Genomic DNA, 21602 nt, shown 5'->3' on the forward strand with positions numbered 1-21602 from the left:
AAAAGTGCTGTTTTATATCCCAGAACAGAGAAAGCAATATTGGATATTGCTAAGTGAAGGTGAACAGATGAATAACATTTCTTGTGTCTGTCATGTACATCAAGCCTGTTGACCGTGTCATAGCAGTCAAAAATTAGCCAAATTTCACCTTCCGCATTGGTTAAATGTTTAAATCTATGTATTTTACTCTATTCTAATTTATTTACTAATCATTATAATGCAAATTCATTCTCCCTAGTTTCAGTTTTCACCCCAATCATGTGGCAGGCAAAAACAAAAACACATGCCTAATTATATTGCAAACATTTCTTAAAGATACAGCTGCCTGGACACTTTGCAGTGACTACTGGCTGTGACGACTGTATATTACCATTGAATCAGAGGAGGCCACAACAGGACTACAGAATTTATCAAAATATTTTAGTGAGGAGATCAGTGGCACATCATATTTAATGCAAACAAGTGTAAAGTATTGCATATGGAAATTAAAAAATGGGTGATCTTTGTACTTGAATAGTGTTCAAATAGCTAAATCTGAAGTTGAAAGAGATAGTTATTGGTAGACTCTGTTCAACAGACCCAATCACACGGAGCAACAATCAACAAAGAAAATACCATGCTGAAGTATAAATCCCAAACCGTAGAATACAAGTCAGAATACTGTAAATTATACTGTGCTGTGGTCAGACCATAACTTTAATAATATGTTCACTTCTGGTACCAGTTGTGAGGGAGACATTCAAACCCTGATGGTAATAAGAAAGACCCACAAGACTGATCCCTAATGTCAGAGGACAGAGTTAAGGGAAAAACTGGAGACATTTGGGCTTTTCAGCTTTGAAAGGAGGTGTCTGAGAAGGACCATTATTTCAATTTAAAGCATGGTAATAGTACACAGAGGCACAAGTTAAATTAATGAAAAGACTAAGGTCAGAAAATTATTCACTCAGTAATGAACAAATAGTTTCTAGGTATGTTGGTAGAGACAAAATCAATGTAGCCATTTAAGAAACAGCTAGATTCTGATGAGCTGATGGAGCAGGTCAATTGGAGCTTTCATAGAATCATAGAAATTTACTGCACAGAAGGAGGCCATTTGGCCCATTGTGCCTGTGCCGGCTGAAAAAGAGCTATCCAGCCTAATCCCACTTTCCAGATCTTGGTCTATAGCCTTGTAGGTTACAGCACTTCAAGTGCATATCCAAGTACTTTTTAAAAGTGATGAGGTTTCTGTCTCTACCACCCTTTCAGGCAGTTTATTTCAAACCTCCACCACCCTCTGGGTGAAACAATTTATCCTCAACTCCCCTCTAATCCTTCTACCAATTATTTTAAATCTATGCCTCTGCTAAGGAAAATAGGTCCTTCCTATCCACTCTATCTAGGCCCCTCATAATAAGGGAAACAACCCCAGCCTATCCAATCTTTCCTCATAGCTTAAATTCTCCAGTCCTGGCAACATCCTTGTAAATCTCCTCTGTACCCTCTCTAGTGCAATCACATCGTTCCTGTAATGTGGTGATCAGAACTGTACACAGTACTCTAGCTGTGGCCTAACCAGTGTTTTCTACAGTTCTAGCATAACCTCCCTGCTCTTATATTCTATGCCTCGGCTAATAAAGGAAAGTATGCCTTCTTAACCACTTTACCTGTCCTGCTATCTTCAGGGATCTGTGGATATGCATGCCAAGGTCCCTCTGTTCCTCTACACTTCTCAGTATCCTACCATTTATTATGTATTCCCTTGTCTTCTTAGCCCTCCCCAAATGCATGGCCTCACACTTCTCTGGATTGAATTTCATTTGCCACTTTTCTGCCCACCTGACCAGTCCATTGATACTTCCTGCAGTCTACAGCTTTCTTCCTCACTATCGACCACATTGCCAATTTTTGGATCATCTGCAAACATCTTAATCATGCTCTCCGCATTGAAGTCTAAATCATCGATATATACCACAAAAAGCAAGAAACCTAGTACGGAACCCACTGGAAACAGCCTTCCAGTCACAAAAACACCCATCGACCATTACCCTTTGCTCCTTACCATTGAGCCAATATTTGGATCCAACTTGCCACTTTCCCTTCGATCCCATGGGCTTTTACTTTTCTGACCAGTCTTCCATGTGAGACCTTTTCTAAAGCTTTGCTAAAATCCATCTAGACTACATCAAATGCGCTACCCTCATCAACCCTCCTTGTTACCACCTCAAAAAATTCAATCAAGTTAGTCAGACACGACCTTTCTGGATGATGAGCGGTCTTTCTCAGCCATACCTATCTTGTAATCATATGTTAGGAATGCAGGACCAGGCATAGGCCATTTAGATCATGACTGATCTGTATCTCAACTCCATCTACCCTCCTTGGTTCCGTAACCTTTAATACTCTTGCCTAACAAAAAATCTATCAATCTCAGTTTTGAAATTTTCAATTGAACTAGCCTCAACGTCTTTTTGGGGGGAAAGGGTTTCAGATTTCCACTACCCCTTGTGTGAAGAAGTGCTCCTGACATCACCCCTGAACGGTCTAGATCTAGTGTTAAGGTTATGCCCCCTTGTTCTGGACTCCCCACCGGAGGAAATAGTTTCTCTATATATCCTATCAACGCCTTTTATCATTTTAAACACCTAATTAGATCATCCCTTAATCCTCTATGCTCAAGTGAATACAAAGCTAGCCTATGCAACCTGTCCTTGTAATTTAACCCTTTTAGCCACAGAATCATTCTGTTGAATCTGAGCTGCAACCCCTCCCAGACCTATATATCCTTCCTGAGGTGCTATGCCCTGAACTCAATGCAATACTCTAAATGGGGTCTAACCAGAGCTTTATATAACTGCAACATAACTTCCACCCCTTTGTATTCCACCCTCCTTGAGATAAAGGCCAACATTCCATTAGCCCTTATAATTTTGTTTGTACCTGCCCACTAGCTTTTAGTGAATCTGAACTTGGACCACAAAATTTCTCTGCTCCTCCACAGTTCCTAGCTTCTCACCATTTAGAAAATACTCTGATTTATCTTTCTTGGGTCTAAAATGGATGACCTCACACTTCCCCATATTGAACGCCAATGTTGCTTAAAATCATAGAGATTTCCGGCACAAACCTGCCTCTCCATTTACAGGAATTTGTAGAAAAACCTGGGCTCACAGGACTTGGATAGAGAATTCATGGACATGCTCTGTTGCTGACTTCTGCTTCTGAACCTGCTGGAGTATCTGGGGTCAGCGTGTGCTCAGCTATTTTATATATTTCTGACATCCCAAAGCACTTCACAGAGGCGTAATCAAAAAGTGGACCCCAAGGTAAAGAAGGAGGTATTAGGAGGATAACCTAAGCTTGATCAATGAAATGGAATTAAAGGAGAAGAGGGAGGCCGCGAAGCAGAGGGGTTCAGGGAGGGAATTCCAGAATAGGAACTTGGAACGGAATAGGTACGAGCAGCAGAGTTTTGGATGAGCTGCAAATTAACAGAGGGTAGAGGATGGGCGGCTGGTGAGGAAAGCATTGGAATAGTCAAGTCTGAAGGTAACAAAGGGCATGGTTGAAGGCTTCAGTGGCAGACCGGTTGAAGGCAGACGATCTTACGGAGGTGGAAGTAGGTGGTCTTTGATGGAAAGGATATGGGCTTAGAAGCTCAGCTTGGGGTTGATTAGGATGCAGAGGTTGTGAGCAGCCTAAGACAATGGCCCGTGAGGGAGATAGAATCGGTGGTGAGGGCATGGAGTTTGTTGCAGAAACTGAAGATAATGGCTTTGTCTTCCCAATATTTAACTAGCAGTCAGAAATGAAGGCAGGTCAGTGGCATTATCAGGTATTTAAAACAGAAAAGTTGTGATTAGTTACTATAAATTTTATTTAAAGAGGACTCTTGCTTTAAAAAAATGTTACCCAAATCTCTCTTTTTGACACTGGTAACTATAAATTATGTTCCCTAGTCCCTGAATCCACTGCCCAACAAAAGAATTTCCCTAGGTCCAAATTCTCCATACTTATGAAAATCTTAAAAGACATCTATTTTTTCTCCTGGGATAAGCCAGGAAACTATAGATCAGTTAATCTTACCTCAGCTGTGAATAAATTTCTAGAGTTCATAATACAGGATGAAACTAGTGAACAGTTAAAAAGACATGGGTAATTGGGCACAGTCAGCATGAATTTGTAAAGGGCAATCATACTTGACTTATCTAATTTTCTCGAAGAAATCACAATGTGTAGGTAAAGGAAATGCAGCGACTGTCATAAATGTGGACTTTTAAAAGGTGTTTGATGAGGTCTCAAAAAAGAGGCTTGTTATAAAATTAAGGCACATGTCATTAAAAGGAATGTAAAACATGGTTAGAGAAGTTGCTAGGAAACATAAAGCAAAGAGTAAGGATAAATAGATGTAGCGGTGTCCCAGGGATTTGTGCTGGGACCTCGTTTCCATTTATAGAAATTATTTGAACCTAGCACTAGATGAATGATATTGCATTGACTGATTAATGGAGTGGGCAGATCTGTAGCAGTTGCAGTTCAGTGCAGAGAAAGGTGAAGTAGTACATTTTGGGAAATGATATCCTAAATGGTAAGATTTTTAAAGTGGAGAAATAAATAGACCATGTGTGTGCAGATACAGAATTCTTTAAAGATAGGAGTGTAGGAGAAAAGGTCATAAAATGGCAAATGGGATTCTGTATGTGTGTGCGCGTGCGTACACCCAACCCACCACAGTTGGAGTATTGCATCAGTTGTGGTCAACCCATTTTAGGAAGGATATTAGAGCCATAGAAAGGGTGTAGTGAAGATTCACTAGAATTAAATCAGGAATGACTAGTTATTATAGTTATAAAGAAAGACTTGAAAATTGGGGCTGTTCTCACTGAAATAATTTATTTAAGGAGGATCTAAAGGAGGTTTTCAAAAAAGGGAACTTTTTTGAGAAGGTAAACATTAAAAGAAAGTTTACATTGGTTGGTGAATTGTTAACTGGTTGGCATAGGCTGAGTATCATCACTAGAAGAACAATGGCGGACTTAGAAGAAAGTTCTTCATAGAGGATTATTAGAACATGGATTGTTTTACCACAAGTAGCTATTGATGCAGAGACTATACCATCATGGACTTATATAAGTACTTTAAATAAAACATAGAAACATAGAGTAGGCCATTCGGCCTCTCGAGCCTGCTCCGCCATTCAGTGAGATCATGGCTGATCATCCAAACTCAGTACCCTGTCCCTGCCTTCTCCCCATATCCCTTGATCCCTTTAGCATTAATAGAAACATAGAAGATAATAGAAACATAGAAGAAAAATAGAAGAATATAAAAGGATATGAAGAAAGAACAGGAAATATGGTTAGAGTAGATTGGTGCAGTAGGCTAAATGACCTCCTCCTGTTCTGTAATTTCAGTGATTCTGTTAGTGGGATCTTGCTTTCTGCAAAGTGGCTACCACATTTGCTTTCATAGCAGTCACTGTACTCAAATTAATTCATTGTATGTGAAATGACATGTTTGTGAGAGACCTGACATGACACTATATAAATGCAAGCCTTTTTTGACTAAACAGGATATATTATGATTTCTTGCATGTGACCACAGTAATTATAGCCAGTCACTGCTCATAACCCACATCTATCCAATGGATTAATGGTACAGAGGATGATGTGGCTATCTTAGGCACAGCAAAAAAGTTTCATTAATATTGAGGGAACATCCATCAACCACTTTTGGTACCTCCACATGCATTGTTTACTATCTCATAAAGCAATAGTCATGACATTTGTTGTAGCAGCCCCAATTTTAATTTACAATGTTAGCAAAAGAAGTAGATGTGAGAAATTATTTCTATTTGTATCAAATGTTAAATTCGGTTTGGGGGTCAGCAACAGCAACTTGCACTTTTATTAAAGCACTTTTAGAGGCTGATTCCCACTCTTCAAATGCAGAGGGACAGCTAAAGACTGAACTACGGACAAAATACCAAAGTATGGCAGCAATAAAATAGACATAAAGAGGGGAATTTTAACCACCAAAAATGGGTGGGTTTGAGTAATGTGGGATGTTAATTTTAAAAATCTCAAACCCGAACCTAGCCACTTCCGGTTTTAACAGGGGCGGGATGGGGACAGGCAACCAAACCCGCTCCCTGGAGGTGGGTTGGTTATTTAAATATTTTAATGAGGCTGCATGCCTCAGATTTTATCTCTCTCCCACTTTTAACCCGGGCCTCGGGAAATCCAGCAGCTAAAGATAGATGAGGACTGCTGCATGGAAGAGGTAAGCGCTTTTCCAGCACTGCTTGTGGGCCAGGAGGAGCAGGAGTATAAAAACAGTACTAGCAAAATTAATGGGACTAAAAGTCGATAAATCTCAAGGACCAGATGACCTACATCCTAGGGTTTTGAAAGAGGTGGCCATTGGGATAGAGGATGCCTTGGTTGTCATCTTCCAGAATTTATAGAATTTTGGAACAGTTCCTGCAGATTGGAGGATAGTAAATGTAACCCCACTATTTAAGAAAGGAGGGAGAGAGAAAACTGGGAACTACAAACCTGTTAGCCTCATATCAGTAGTTAGGAAAATGCTGGAATCTATTATAAAGGATGCAATAACTGGACACTTAGAAACTAATAGTAAGATTGGGCAGAGTCAACATGGATTTATGAAAGGGAAATCCTGTTTAACAAACCTATTGGAGTTCTTCGAGGATGTAACTAGTGGAGTAGACAAAGGGGAACCGGTAGATGTGGTGTATTTGGATTTTCAAAAGGCCTTCGACAAGGTCCCACACAAGAGGTTGGTGAACAAAATTAGGGCACATGGAATTGGGGGTAATATACTAGCATGGATTGAGAATTGGTTAACAGACAGAAAACAAAGAGTAGGGATAAACAGGTCTTTTTCAGGATGGCAGGCTGTGACTAGTGGGGTACCGCAAGGATCGGTGCTTGGGCCCCAGCTATTCACAATCTATATCAATGATTTGGATGAGGGGACTAAATGTAACATTTCCAAATTTGCTGATGACACAAAGCTAGGTGGCAGTGTCAGTTGCGAAGAGGATGTGAAGAGGCTTCAAGGGGATCTCGACAGGCTCAGTGAGTGGGCGAGAACATGGCAGATGGATTATAATGTGGATAACTGTGAAGTTATCCACTTTGGCAGAAGAAACAGAAAGGCAGAGTATTTCCTAAATGGTGAAAGATTGGGGAATGCAGATGCTCAAAGGGACCTGGGTGTCCTTGTACATGAGTCACTGAAAGTGAATGTGCAGGTGCAGCACGCCATTAGGAAGGCAAATGGTATGCTGGCCTTCATTACAAGAGGATTTGAATACAGGAGAAAAGAAGTCTTACTCCAATTATATAGGGCCTTGGTGAGACTACAATTTTGGTCTCTTTACCTAAGGAAGGATATACTTGCCATAGAGGGAGTGCAACGAAGGTTCACGAGATTGATTCCTGGGATGGCGGGACTGTCGTATAAGAGATGGAGTAAACTAGGCCTGTATTCTCTTGAATTCAGAAGAATGAGAGGGGATCTCATTGAAGCATACAGAATTATTACAGGGCTTGATAGGGTGGATGCTGGGAGAATGTTTCCCTTGGCTGGGGAGTCTAGAACCAGGGGCCACAGCCTCATGGTAAAGGGTAGGCCATTCAGGACTGAGATGAGAAGAAATTTCTTCACACAGAGGGCAGTGAATCTTTGGAATTCTCTACCTCAGAAGGCTGTGGAGGCTTAGTCATTGGGTATATTCAAAACAGAAGTTGATAGATTTCTGACTAGTAAGGGCATCAAGGGATAGGGCGATAAGGCAGGTGAATGGAATTGAGGCAGAAGATCAGCCATGATCTCATTGAAAGACGGAATAGGCTCGAAGGGCCGAATGGCCTACTCCTGCTCCTATTTCTTATGTTCTTAGGAGTGCTCCCCCGCCTCCCGGCACACCAAGCTGACTGGCTTCCTCCCTGCAATCAGAGCGAACCCCCATCGTGAACACCCCCCGACCCCCCAAGCCAAGCTGTGTCCTCCCGCTCCCGGGCTGCGGCCTCTTCTACAACATTCCCTGCCCGACAGGGAGCCAAACCTGTCAATTAGGCTGGCTTCCAGGCGGAGATCCTGTTGAATGAAAGAACACGAACGCTGTGGAGTTAAAACCCAAACTTCTAGGTTTCCCGACCAGAACTCCTCTCACCCCTCCACAACCCCCCACCCGGTTTAGAAATCCCACCCAGTAAAGATCGGGGCCAAAGTGTTCCAGCATTTGAAACTCAGGATTACACATCTACAACAGTAAACATAACCTATAATACAAGATGTAGCTTTGTCAAATTTCAACAGAGGAAAATGTAAATGCATTTTACGGTGAATATAACCAAATGTTCAGCCCTGTATTGTCCCAAACCCCACCAAAAAAGCTTATAGAACATTACTGTAGGATTACTGTATTTGAAAACAGTTTTGGATTTCCCCTCAAAATGTTTTTTCCAATCTCGGCTAGTCTTTTAGGATGTTCTTGCCATGGACGGAGTTCAGCGAAGATTCACCAGGCTGATACCTGGGATGGCAGGAATGACGTATGAGGAGAGATTGGGTCGATTGGGCTTGTACTCGCTGGAGTTTAGAAGAATGAGAGGGGATCTCATTGAAACTTATAAAATTCTGACAGGACTGGACAGACTAGATGCAGGAAGGATGTTCCTGATGGTCGGGGAGTCCAGAACCAGGGGTCACAGTCTAAGGATAAGGGGTAAGCCATTTAGGACAGAAATGAGGAGGAATTTCTTCACCCAGAGAGTGGTGAACCTGTGGAATTCTCTACCACACAAGGCAGTAGAGGCCAATCCATTAAATATATTCAAGAAGGAGTTGGATATATTTCTTAAGGCTAAAGGGATCAAGGGGTATGGGGAGAAAGCAGGGACCGGGTACAGAATTTGGATGATCAGCCATGATCACATTGAATGGCGGAGCAGGCTTGAGGGGCCGAATGGCCTACTCCTGCTCCTATCTTCTATGTTTCTATGTTTTATCCAGAAAAAAGAGAAATCAACTGCTAAATTACCCCTCGTCACTCTCGTTCACTTCCTAATGCTAAAGAACAGCAGAGGCTGGGGAACGGGCGTCTGTTCATCCTATCAACATGGGAATCATGCATAATGAAAGGAGGGCAGGCACATTTTATCCAAAGGAGAAACTGAATGAAATTACAGCAGCACTAAAGTATGTCAGAGTTCTTCATTATACAGATGTAAGCATAAGCAAATAAAAGTGGTAACAGTATCTTAGTTTTTTTCCTCCAGTTTGCAAAACTTCATGTATTGAAACATAGAAAAATAGGTGCAGGAGTAGGCCCTTCGAACCTGCTCCACCATTCAATATGATCATGGCTGATCCTCTATCTCAATACTATATTCCCGCTCTCTCCCCATACCCCTTGATGCCTTGAAGCAAAACAGATACAGTTGTTCTAAACCAAGAGAAGAAAGAAAAAAGAACTTGCATTTATATAGCGTCTTTCATGTACTTGAGATGTTCCAAAGTGCTTTACAACCAATAAATTACATTTGAAGTGTAGTCAAGTTGTTATGTAGGGAAATGCAGCAGCCAGTTTGTGCACAGCAAGGTCCCACAAACAGCAATTAGGTAAATGACCAGTTAATATGTTTTGGTGGCGTTGGATGAGGGATAAGTGTTGGGCAGAACATTGGCAGAACTCCCAAGCTCCTCTTTGAATAGTGCCACCTGAACAGGCAGGTGGGGCCTTCTTTAACATCGTATTTGAAAGATGGCACCTCTGACAATGCAGCACCCCCTCAGTACTGCACTGAAGTGTCGGCCTATGTTGTGCGTTCAAGACCTAGAGTGGGGCTTAACACCATGACTTTCTAACTCCGAGGTGAGAGTGCTACAATGGAACTAAGCTAGCAAAGCCTAGTACACGAGATTAAGTTAATAAGGAAATGGAAACATGGCAATTCATCTATCGACACTGATTTTTACATTGATGTCCATGGGGGGAAAATTCGGCATCGCACCATTTGGGGCGCCATTATCGGACAGAGGGACCACCTAGAGGTATATGTGCACAAATCGTTGCAGGTGGCAGGGCAGGTTGAGAAAGCAGTTAAAAAAGCTTATGGGATTCCATGACAAATGTAATATAATGTGGAGAAATGTGAAGTTATCCACTTTGGTAGGAAAAATAGAAAAGCAGAGTATTTTTTAAATGGTGAGAGATTGGGAAATGTTAGTGTTCAGAAAGACCTGGGTATCCCTGTACATGAATCACTGAAAGTTAACATGCAGGTACAGCAAGCAATTAAGAAAGCAAATGGTATGTTGGCCTTTATTACAAGAGGATTTGAGTATCAGAGTAAAGACGTCTTACTGCAATTATATAGGGCCCTGGTGAGACCACACCTGGAATATTGTGTCCAGTTTTGGTTTCCTTACCTAAGGAAGGAAATACTTGCCATAGAGGGAGTGCAATGAAGGTTCACCAGACTGGTTCCTGGGATGGGGGGATTATCCTATGAGGAGAGATTGAGTAGCCTAGGCTTATATTCTCTAGAGTTTAGAAGAATGAGAGGTGATCTCATTGAAACGTACAAAACTCTTACAGGGTAGATGCAGGGAGGATGTTTCCCCTGGCTGGGGAGTCTAGAACCAGGGGTCACAGTCTCAGAATAATGGGTCAGCCTTTTAGGACTGAGAGGAGGAGAAATTTCTTCACTCGGAGGGTGGTGAATCTTTGGAATTCTTTACTCCAGACTGCTGTGGAGGCTCATTCATTGAGTATATTCAAGACAGAGATCGATAGATTTTTGAATATTAAGGGAATCGAGGGATATGGTGATAGTGCAGGAAAGTGGAGATGAGGTAGAAGATCAGCCATAATCTTATTGAATGTGGAGCAGGCTCGAAGGGCCAAATGGCCTACTCCTGCTCCTATTTCTTATGTTATGTTCTTAAGAATAATTTGCACTGATCTTCAAAAAACAATTATGTATTATTTCTCACATGCGATTAAATTATTTTGATTTAAGGATTAACTGGCGGGAAAACTCAAGAATATTCAGTGTACATCTAAATTGAGAATTTTGGATATTCCAGCAGAGTCTATGGGATTCAGTAATTCAGAATATTAACATAGAAGATAGGAGCAGGAGTAGGCCATTCGGCCCTTCGAACCTGCTCCGCCATTCAACGAGATCATGGCTGATCATCCAAACCCTAGCAGCCGGTCCCTACACCGACAGCCATCCCACCCAAGCCCTATCCCCGTAACCCCACGTATTTAATCCCCCCTAACACTAAGGGCCAATTTTTATCATAGCCAATCAACCTAACCCGCACATCTTTGGACTGTGGGAGGAAACCGGAGCACCCGGAGGAAACCCACGCAAACACGGGGAGAATGTGCAAACTCCACACAGACAGTCACCCGAGACCGGATTTGAACCCGGGTCCCTGGCGCTGTGAGGCAACAGTGCTAACCACTATGCCACTGTGCTGCCCTTGTGATTTTAAATGGAATATCTGTGGGACTGTTCAATTAAATATAACTTTTTAAAAATTAGTTTATGGGATGTGGGTGTCGCTGGCAGGGACAGCATTTATTGCCCTAGAGAAGGTGGTGGTAAGCCGCCGCCTTGAACCGCTGCAATCCATGTGGTGAAGGTACTCCCACAGTTCTGTTAGGGAGGGAGTTCCAGGATTTTGACTCAGCGACGATGAAGGATCAGCGATATATTTTTAAGTCAGGATGGTGTGTGACTTGGAGGGGAACTTGGAGGTGGTGGTGTTCCCATGCGCCTGCTGCCCTTGTCATTCTAGGTGGAAGAGGTCGCAGGTTTGGGAAGTGCTGCCGAAGAAGCCTTGGCGAATTGCTGCAGTGCATCTTGTAGATAGTACACACTGCAGCCACAGTACGCCGGTGGTGGAGGGAATGAATGTTTAAGCTGGTGGATGGGCTGCTTTGTCTTGGATGGTGTCGAGCTTCTTGAGTGTTGTTGGTGCTGCACTCATCCAGACAAGTGGAGAGTATTCCATCTCACTCCTTACTTGTGCCTTGTAGATGGTGGAAAGCCTTTGGGGAGTCAGGAGGTTAGACACTTGCTGCAGAATACCTAGGGGTAGATTTTCCCGAACCTGTCGGGAAGAAGGCGGGACTTCCCCTTTCGGGTTTTTGACCCGCTTACTTCGACGTCCGGCCAATCCGCGCGATTTTCCCTTGACCAGCGGGCTCAGCAGGCCATTTAAGGGCCACCTGGCAACAGGTGACATCACAGACTGCAATTTCATCTGTCAAGAGATTTTGACATGAAATATCAGTGTTTCACAGCTGTTTGAAGCTGTCAAACACTGACCGTCTGAGTTCTGACATGAGTCATTCTGCACAGACTCAGCTAGAACTCTTACCAGCACTCAAAGCTGAAGGCTGTCACTTTTCACAGATCGGAGCCATTCAGCTTTAAGTACCGGCTGAGTGATGGGCTCCCGACGGCTACAGGAAGAAAGGCTGTGAAGGTAAGTACAGATAAGTAAAAGTTCTTTACACACTTTAGACACACCAAACATACTTACCTTTACACTCATGCACCCATCACTCACCTGAGCGCCAACATCGCGACCCCTTCAACCTGACGGCCCGCCTGCTCTAACCTGGCGTGGTTTGGAGCTGTCGGGAAACCCACACGAAACCCCTCAAAATAGGGATTAGGCTAAAAACTGCCTGTTAACTACCTGTTAACAGGCAGTTAATTGGCACTAATCCCTTCCCGCCTGGTTTCGGCGGGTCCCAGTGCGGGGCGGGTACCCGCCGCCCCTGAAACTTACGTGGGGTGGGGTTTTGGGCGGGATGGTGTCGGGACCCCCAAATTCGGGATTCCCCACCCCACATGCCTGAAACCCTGCCTGACGGCTCCACGAAAATCTAGCCCCTGCTCTTGATGCCACAGTATTTATGTGGCTGGTCCAGTTAAGTTTCTGGTCAGTGGTGACCCTCAGGATGTTGATGGTGGAGGATTCGGCGATGGTAATGCCGTTGAATGTCAAGGGCCGGTGGTTAGACTCTCGCTTGTTGGAGATAGTCATTGCCTGGCTGAAGACTGGCTTCTGTGATGGTGAGGACCGCAGGAGGAGGCCGATATGGATCATCCACTCGGCACTTCCGGCTGCAAACGCTTCAGCATTGTCTGTTGCACTTATGTGCTGGGCTCCACCATCATTGAGGATGGGGTTATTCATGGAGCCTCCTCCTCCCGTTAGTTGTTTAATGGTCCACCACCATTCACGACTGGATGTGGCAGGACTGCAGAGCTTTGATCTGATCTGTTGATTGTGGGATTGCTTAGCCCTGTCTATAGCATGCTGCTTCCGCTTTTTAGCATGCATGTAGTCCTGTGTTGCAGCTTCCCCAGGTTGGCACCTCATTTTTAGGTACGCCTGGTGCTGCTCCTGGCATGCTCTTCTACACTCCTTATTGAGCCAGGGTTGGTCCCCTGGCTTGATGGTAATGGTAAAGTGAGGGATATACCGGGCCATGAGGTTACAGATTGTGGTGGAATACAATTCTGCTGCTGCTGATGACCCACAGCGCCTCATGGATGCCCAGTTTTGTGCTACTAGATCTATTCTGAATCTATCCCATTTAGCACGCTGGTAGTGCCACACAACACGATGGAGGGTCTCCACAATGACTGTGCGGTGGTCACTGCTACCAATACTGTCATGGATAGATGCATCTGTGACAGGTAGATTGGTGAGGACGTGGTCAAGTAGGTTTTTCCCTCGTGTTGGTTCTCTCACCACCTGTCGCAGGCCCAGACTGGCAGCTATGTCCTTCAGTCAGTAGTGGTGCTACCGAGCCACTTTTGGTGATGGACATTGAAGTCCCCCACCCAGAGTATATTCTGTGCTATATACTCTCAGTGCTTCCTCCAAGTGGTGTTCAACATGGAGGAGTACTGATTCAGCAGATGAGGGAGTGCGGTAGGTGGTAATCAGCAGGAGGTTGCCATGCTTGACCTGAAGCCATGTGACTTCATGGGGTCCGGAGTCAATGTTGAGGACTCCTTCCCGACTGTATACCACTGTGCTGCCACCCCTGGTGGGTCTGTCCTTCTGGTGGGACAGGACATACCCACGGATGGTGATGGAGCAGTTTGGGACATTGGCTGAAAGGTATGATTCTGTGAGTATGACTGTCAGGCTTGACTAGTCTGTGGGACAGCTCTCCCAATTTTGGCACAAGTCCCAAGATGTTGGTGAGGAGGACTTTGCAGGGTCGACTGGGCTGGGTGTGCCAGTGCCGAGGTCGATGCCGGGTGGTCCGTCTGGTTTCATTCTTATTGTGGTGTATGTAACCGTTCCACCTTTAAGAGAACTATTTTAAGAGTTGCACTACTTTATCTTGGCTGCTGTATACTGTAATACCGGTGGTGACCACACCGGTATATAAGTGCTGTGTAATGATTTATTGGGCAGTTCAGCCCGGACCTTCGACTAGTAAAGACCTGTTAAAAGTTACTCTTGTGGTCTGTGTAGTAATTCTCATTATAACACACAGACTTAACAGTGGCGACGAGGATGGGATCCGCCCTCATCATTCTGCTGAGAAAAGACTCGGGTCTGCAGAGCAAAGGAAGAATTCTGACACGAAGCCTTCCATCAGCAACAGGCAGTGATCATCCTTTCTATCACGGTGGTGGGTAAGCCGATCAGCGACGAGCAGCAAGTCGGCCACGTTGGCGTGAAGTAGGGGAGGGAAAAACGGAGGATATAAGGGCGGAGAACTCGACCACGGCCGGGGAAAAGAGCCGGACAGAAGTCGGGGCCAGAGGCGCTGAGACTGGGGCAGCGTAAAGCACGGGAGCCGCGGTGAATGCAAACGCAGCCGGTGTAAAAGACCGGGCTGCAAGCGGGCTGGGAGACGCAACAGCGTCGAGAAAGAGCTCGACCACGACCGGTGAAAAAGGCCGGGCAGCTACCGAGGCCGCGAGGCGCAGCGACCGGGTCAGCGTAAGGCGCGAGAGAAAATAAAAATAAAAAAAACGCGGAGAACTCAGCCGCAGCCGGGGGGAAAGGACCGGACTGCAAGAGGGGCTGGGAGGCACGATTTGAAAACCGCTGGGGAGGGCGAACGCAGCAATACGGCAATCGCCATTACAGCCAGCGGGAGAGAAAGGCAAACGCGGGAAGCCGCCATTTTCGTAGGCGGGGGAAGAAGACAAGCGCGGGAAACCGCCATTTTGAAAAAAAAAAGAAAAATTTCTTTTTGTCTCTCAAGAAGATTGCGAGGATGCCTAAGCGTGGTAACATCAACGATTTCGATCCCGATGTTGAAGATTGGGCCACGTATGTAGAACGCATAGAGATATATTGTAAGGCAAATAAAATATCAGATGAAGATAAAGCACTAACCTTACTAAACTCAATGGGTGCGAAGACATATGGGCTATTGAAGCATCTTCTATCACCAGCTAAACCGGCGGATCAGACTTTCGCTAAAATTGTTGCTGTCCTGAAAGATCATTTGAACCCCACACCGCTGATGTTAGCGGAACGATTTAAATTTTATGCGAGAACGCAACTGAAAGAGGAAAGCAACGCGGAGTATTTAATTGAACTGCGTAAGCTAGCGAAATACTGTCAGTTTGGGGAAAGTCTGACAGAGGCACTGAGACAAATTCGTGTGTGGATTGTCGAAAGAAGGAACACAAAAGCGGCTGCTTGAAGAGAATGATCTTACACTTGATAAGGCTGTCACTATTGCAGCATCGCACGAAGCCGCAGCGAGAGGCACTGCGGAAATGCAACTGAAGGCAGCGGTACTCAGCGTAGATCAAATGGCTTTGGGTACAATGAAATGTTATCGTTGTGGAAAGACAACACACGATCAGAACCAATGCCGGTTTAAAAACCAGGAATGTAGAAAATGTGGCAAGCTTGGTCACATAGCTAAAGTATGCCGGTCAGGAAAGAAGACCAGCAACAAAAAGTCACCGCAGGAAAAGTGCAGAAAGGTACATAAGGTGGCTGAGAAGAGTTCGGATGAACAGAATTCGGATTCAGACTCCAACAGCAAGGAACTGGGTAGTCTGAGAATTCACAATGTGAGTAAGGAAGCTGACTTACAAACTATCTGGGTCACACTGCAGATAGCAGGAGTCCAAGTGAAGATGGAATTGGACACCGGATCGGCGTTGACGGTCATGAATAAGCAAGATTACAAAAAGTTATTCAAACATATTCCCCTACGGGATACGGAGATAGTATTGCAGACATACACGGGTCAAAGAGTATACCCCATCGGAAAGATAAAAGTCAAGGTGGTACACAAGGGCAAAGAACACCAAGGAATGGACTTATATGTACTACCTGAGGGAGGTCCACCACTTCTGGGACGGGAGTGGATCAGGAAAATAAATATGGACTGGCACTCCCTAAACGCAATAACGGTAGATTCCGGAAAAAAAGATGTCAAACCTGAACGATTGTCCAGAATATTGGATGAGGCTAAAGAGGTGTTCCAACAGGGACTGGGAACACTGAGAGGAATTAAGGCAAAAATCAAGATTGCAGAACATGCAAATCCAAAATTTTTCAAAGCCAGACCGGTACCTTATGCGATACGACCTGCTGTGGAAGCTGAGCTGGAAGGGCTAGAACGTTCAGGAGTACTGTCTAAGGTGGACTGGAGTGAGTGGGCCACGCCCATTGTTCCCGTCATGAAGCGTTCATCGAGTAACAAGCCAGGGGAACCGGGGAAGGTCCGCATCTGTGGAGACTTCAAGATCACAGTTAATCCGGTGCTTCACACGGTGCAATATCCGCTTCCGCGGATTGAGGATATCTTTGCTTCATTGTCTGGCGGGAAACGCTTCACCAAGATAGACCTGGCGCAAGCGTACTTACAGATGGAAGTTGAGGAAGAGTCGCGCCAGTATCTCACAATCAACACGCACAGAGGCTTGTATCGATATAATAGACTGGTTTTTGGAGTGGCTTCGGCTCCAGCAATTTGGCAGAGGGCCATGGAGCAGGTATTAGAGGGAATTCCAAGCACTCAATGTTACTTGGGCGATATCCTGATTACAGGAGATGACGATGAGGAACACCTTGCAAATTTGAAACTGGTGCTCACCAGGTTGAAGGAATATGGCCTTCGAGTTAATCGCCAGAAATGTGAGTTCTTTCAGAAACGGATCTCGTACTGTGGTCATGTCATTGACCAGGAGGGGCTGCACAAGTCACCTGACAAGATCGAAGCTGTTGTGAAGGCTCCTGCTCCGGAAAATGTATCCCAGTTGAGGTCGTTCCTAGGGTTGATTAACTATTACCATAAGTTTCTGCCAAATCTATCCACGGTGCTGCACCCGCTGAATGCTCTTTTGCAGAAAGAAGTACCATGGAAGTGGAGCGAGGACTGTAAGAAGGCCTTTTGCAAAAGCAAGGCATTGATCACCTCAGGAAGTGTTGGCTCACTTCAACCCAACGCTACCTATTCGTTTAGCTTGTGATGCTTCTCCTTATGGTATTGGAGCAGTACTCTCACACAAGTTGCCAAATGGCTCGGAAAGGCCAGTCGCATTTGCATCCAGATCATTGACCTCCACTGAGCGCCACTATGCTCAGATAGATAGGGAGGCTCTCAGCCTGGTGTGGGGAGTAAAGAAGTTTAATCATTACCTGCAGGGCCAGAAGTTTACACTGCTGACAGACCACCAGCCGTTGGTATCCATATTCAACCCTAAAAAGGGCGTTTCCATTATGACAGCGCAAAGGCTACAGAGGTGGTCCATTTTCCTAGGGGCACACCAATATGACATAGAATACAAAGGATCAAAACAGCATGGGAATGCTGACGGTTTATCGCGCCTACCGTTGCCAACGGTAGAAGAGGCGCCTACAGTGGACCCAGTGGAGATGTTCCACTCAACCATAGTGGAATGTCTACCAGTAACAAATTCTACGATCGAAAAGGAAACAAGAAATGACCCGACTCTCTCACGAGTCTACGATTTAACGGTGAAGGGATGGCCAGCACATGGCGAACCACTGTTGCCAGAATTTTCGCAAAGAAGAGAACAGCTGTCAGTGTGCCGAGGAACTTTGATGTGTGGATCCAGAGTGGTGATTCCACCCAAACTCCAGGATAAAGTGCTAAAGGAGCTTCACGAGGGGCATCTGGGTGGAGTGAAAATGAAGAACCTAGCCAGAGCGTTTGTGTGGTGGCCAGGTATCGATGGAGACATCGAAGAAATGACCAAGAGCTGTCTAGGATGCCAGAAGGTCCAAAACGCCCCACCACAAGCTCCTCTACATCCATGGGAGTGGCCCTCATCTCCATGGCAAAGGGTACATATCGACTTTGCTGGTCCATTTATGGACTCAATGTTCTTAATCGCGGTGGATGCACACTCCAAGTGGCCGGAGGTAATAAAGATGTCCTCCACCACCACGGAAAAAACCATCACAGTATTAAGGACCATATTTGCCAGGAATGGGCTGCCGGAACAGATCTGTTCTGATAATGAACCGCAATTTGTGTCCGAAGAATTCAGGAAGTTCTTAAAAAACAATGGGGTTAAGCACTACACGTCCGCCCCATACCATCCCGCCACCAATGGATTAGCTGAAAGGTTTGTCCAGACCTTCAAGAAGGCCATAAAGGCCATGGGTAAGGAAGACATAAATCTACAACATAAGGTAGATAACTTCTTGTTGGCGTACAGGAATGCAACACATGCGGTTACAAACCAAACTCCCGCCATGATGTTTTTCAATAGAAGACTAAGATGCCGGCTGGATTTGATCAAGCCAAACATCAGAAGGGACGTAGAGAACCGGCAATTTCAAGGCATGAATGAAAGGCCAACTAGAACCTTCCAGATAGGTCAACAAGTTTTGGCCCGGGACTACCATACTGAGAAATGGCAGCCTGGAACTATTTGCACACAACTAGGACCGCTGATGTACACCGTGGACATTGGTGAAAGCATAATAAGGCGCCATGTTGACCAGATCATAGAGTCATCCGAAAAGGGACAACCTACTCCACAACTCTATACGCCTAATGATGAAGCTGAGATACCCATAGGATCTACCTCTGATCCGGTGATACTGGAATCAGATGAACCCGACACTGGCATTCAAGCCGAATCGACCTTGCCAAAAGAACCTACTACACTACCGAAAACTACTACACCACCGAGGCGTTATCCGGACCGAGTCAGGAAGCCTCCAGAGAGACTGAATCTGTGAACTGTTTTTGCATGAAGTTGTGTATATATGTTATTATGTTATGTTAATGGGGAATATATACTGTTAAGCTAAAAAGGGAGGATTGTGGTGTATGTAACCGTTCCACCTTTAAGAGAACTATTTTAAGAGTTGCACCACTATATCTTGGCTGCTGTATACTGTAATACCGGTGGTGACCACACCGGTATATAAGTGCTGTGTAATGATTTATTGGGCAGCTCAGCCCGGACCTTCGACTAGTAAAGACCTGTTAAAAGTTACTCTTGTGGTCTGTGTAGTAATTCTCATTATAACACACAGACTTAACACTTACTTATTATTGTGTTTTGTAGCGGTTTGTTACAACTGAGTGGCTTGCTAGGCCATTTCAGAGGGCTGTTAAGAGTCCACCACATTGCTCTGGGTCTGGAGTCACATATAAGCCAGACCAGGTAAGGACGGCAGATTTCCTAAAGGACATTTGAACCAGATGGATTTTTACTGAATTTAAATTCCACAATGTGAGTGGGATTTGAACTCACATCTCTGGATCATTAGTCGAGGCCTCTAGATTACTAGCCCAGTGACATTACCACAATGCTACCATTCCCATGTGCTTGGTTGTGTGAACAGCCTGCTTATTTTCAGCACGACAAATTTATTTCAGCATAAAATGTTCTAAATTGTAACTTTCATTGAGTCTGTCTGTATTAAAAAGAATACAAATAAATGTGACACTAATTGCGCAACTGTTCAAGCAACCAACAGTGTTTTACACAAAAGGTGGTAGAGAGAAAACGGGGAATTAAAGACCGGTAAGCCTGACATCGGTAGTGGGGAAAATGCTAGAGTCCATTATAAAAGATGTAATAGCAGAGCACTTGGAAAACAGTGACAGGATCGGACAAAGTCAACATGGATTTACAAAAGGTAAATCATGCTTGACTAATCTACTGGAATTTTTTGAGGATGTAACTGGTAGAATAGATAAGGGAGAACCAGTGGATGTGGTGTATTTGGACTTTCAGAAGGCTTTCGATAAGGTCCCGCATAAGAGATTAGCGTGTAAAGTTAAGGCACATGGGATTGGGGGCAAGGTATTGACTTGGATAGAGAACTGGTTGGCAGACAGGAAGCAAAGAGTTGGAAAAAACAGTTGTTTTTCCGAGTGGCAGGCAGTGACTAGTGGGGTACCACAGGGATCGGTCCTTGGACCCCAGCTATTCACAATATATATTAATGATGATCTAGACGAGGGAACTAGATGTAATATCTCCAAGTTTGCAGATGACACAAAGCTGGGTGGGCGTGTGTGCTGTGAGGAGGATGCCGAGAAACTCCAGTATGATTTGGACAGGTTGGATGATTGGGCAGATGCATGACAGATGCAGTATAATGTGGATAAATGCAAGGTTATCCACTTTGGTGGCAAAAACAGGAAGGCAGATCATTATCTGAACGGCAATAGATTGGGAGAAGGGGAAGTGCAACGAGACCTGGGTGTCCTTGTGCACCAGTCGCTGAAGGTAAGCATGCAGGTGCAACAGGCGGTTAAGAAGGCAAATGGTATGTTGGCCTTCGTAGCGAGAGGGTTTGAGTACAGGAACAAGGATGTCTTGCTGCAGTTGTACAGGGCCTTGGTGAGACCACATCTTGAGTATTGTGTGCAGTTTTGGTCGCCTTATCTGCGGAAGGATGTTCTTGCCATGGAGGGAGTGCAGCGAAGATTTACCAGACTGATACCTGGGATGGCAGGAATGACGTATGAGGAGAGATTGGGTCGATTGGGCTTATACTCGCTGGAGTTTAGAAGAATGAGAGGGGATCTCATTGAAACTTATAAAATTCTGACAGGACTGGACAGACTAGATGCAGGAAGGATGTTCCCGATGACAGGGGAGTCCAGAACCAGGGGTCACAGTCTAAAGATAAGGGGTAAGCCATTGACGACAGAGATGAGGAGGAATTTCTTCACGCAGAGAGTGGTGAAGCTGTGGAATTCTCTACCACAGAAGGCAGTTAAGGCCAATTCATTAAATATATTCAAGAAGGGGTTAGATATATTTCTTGAGGCTAAAGGGATCAAGGGATATGGAGAGAAGGCAGGGACAGGGGACTGAGTTTGGATGATCAGCCATGATCTCATTGAATGGCGGAGCAGGCTCGAGGGGCCAAATGGCCTACTCCTGTTCCTATCTTCTATGTTTCTAATGCAAAATTGCAATAACTGACTTTTTTTTCTATTGCAGCCTAAAGCATCAGCCTGTCATCCTTCGTTATTTAGGGTACTTGATAATTTCTTCAGGTAAGAATAATATGCTGATTTAAACATAGAAGACACTTTGATGTGAAAATCAAAGGGC

The 21602-nt window shown here is 44.7% G+C and overlaps 1 protein-coding gene across 2 annotated transcripts in view; it reads left to right on the top strand.

Annotated features, from left to right (window-relative positions):
* Positions 1 to 21602, top strand: part of fancc (FA complementation group C) — a 280969-nt gene that overhangs the window by 178863 nt on the left and 80504 nt on the right. For both annotated transcript variants that reach the window (XM_085984984.1, XM_085984990.1), the window contains exon 9: positions 21489 to 21544. In XM_085984984.1, coding sequence (XP_085841110.1) covers positions 21489 to 21544 — 56 coding nt within the window. The remainder of the gene's footprint in view (positions 1 to 21488; positions 21545 to 21602) is intronic.

The sequence above is a fragment of the Somniosus microcephalus genome, chromosome 1, assembly GCF_052327205.1.
Source record: "Somniosus microcephalus isolate GS21.2 chromosome 1, FLI_Smic_1.0, whole genome shotgun sequence".
Classification (NCBI taxonomy): domain Eukaryota; kingdom Metazoa; phylum Chordata; class Chondrichthyes; order Squaliformes; family Somniosidae; genus Somniosus; species Somniosus microcephalus.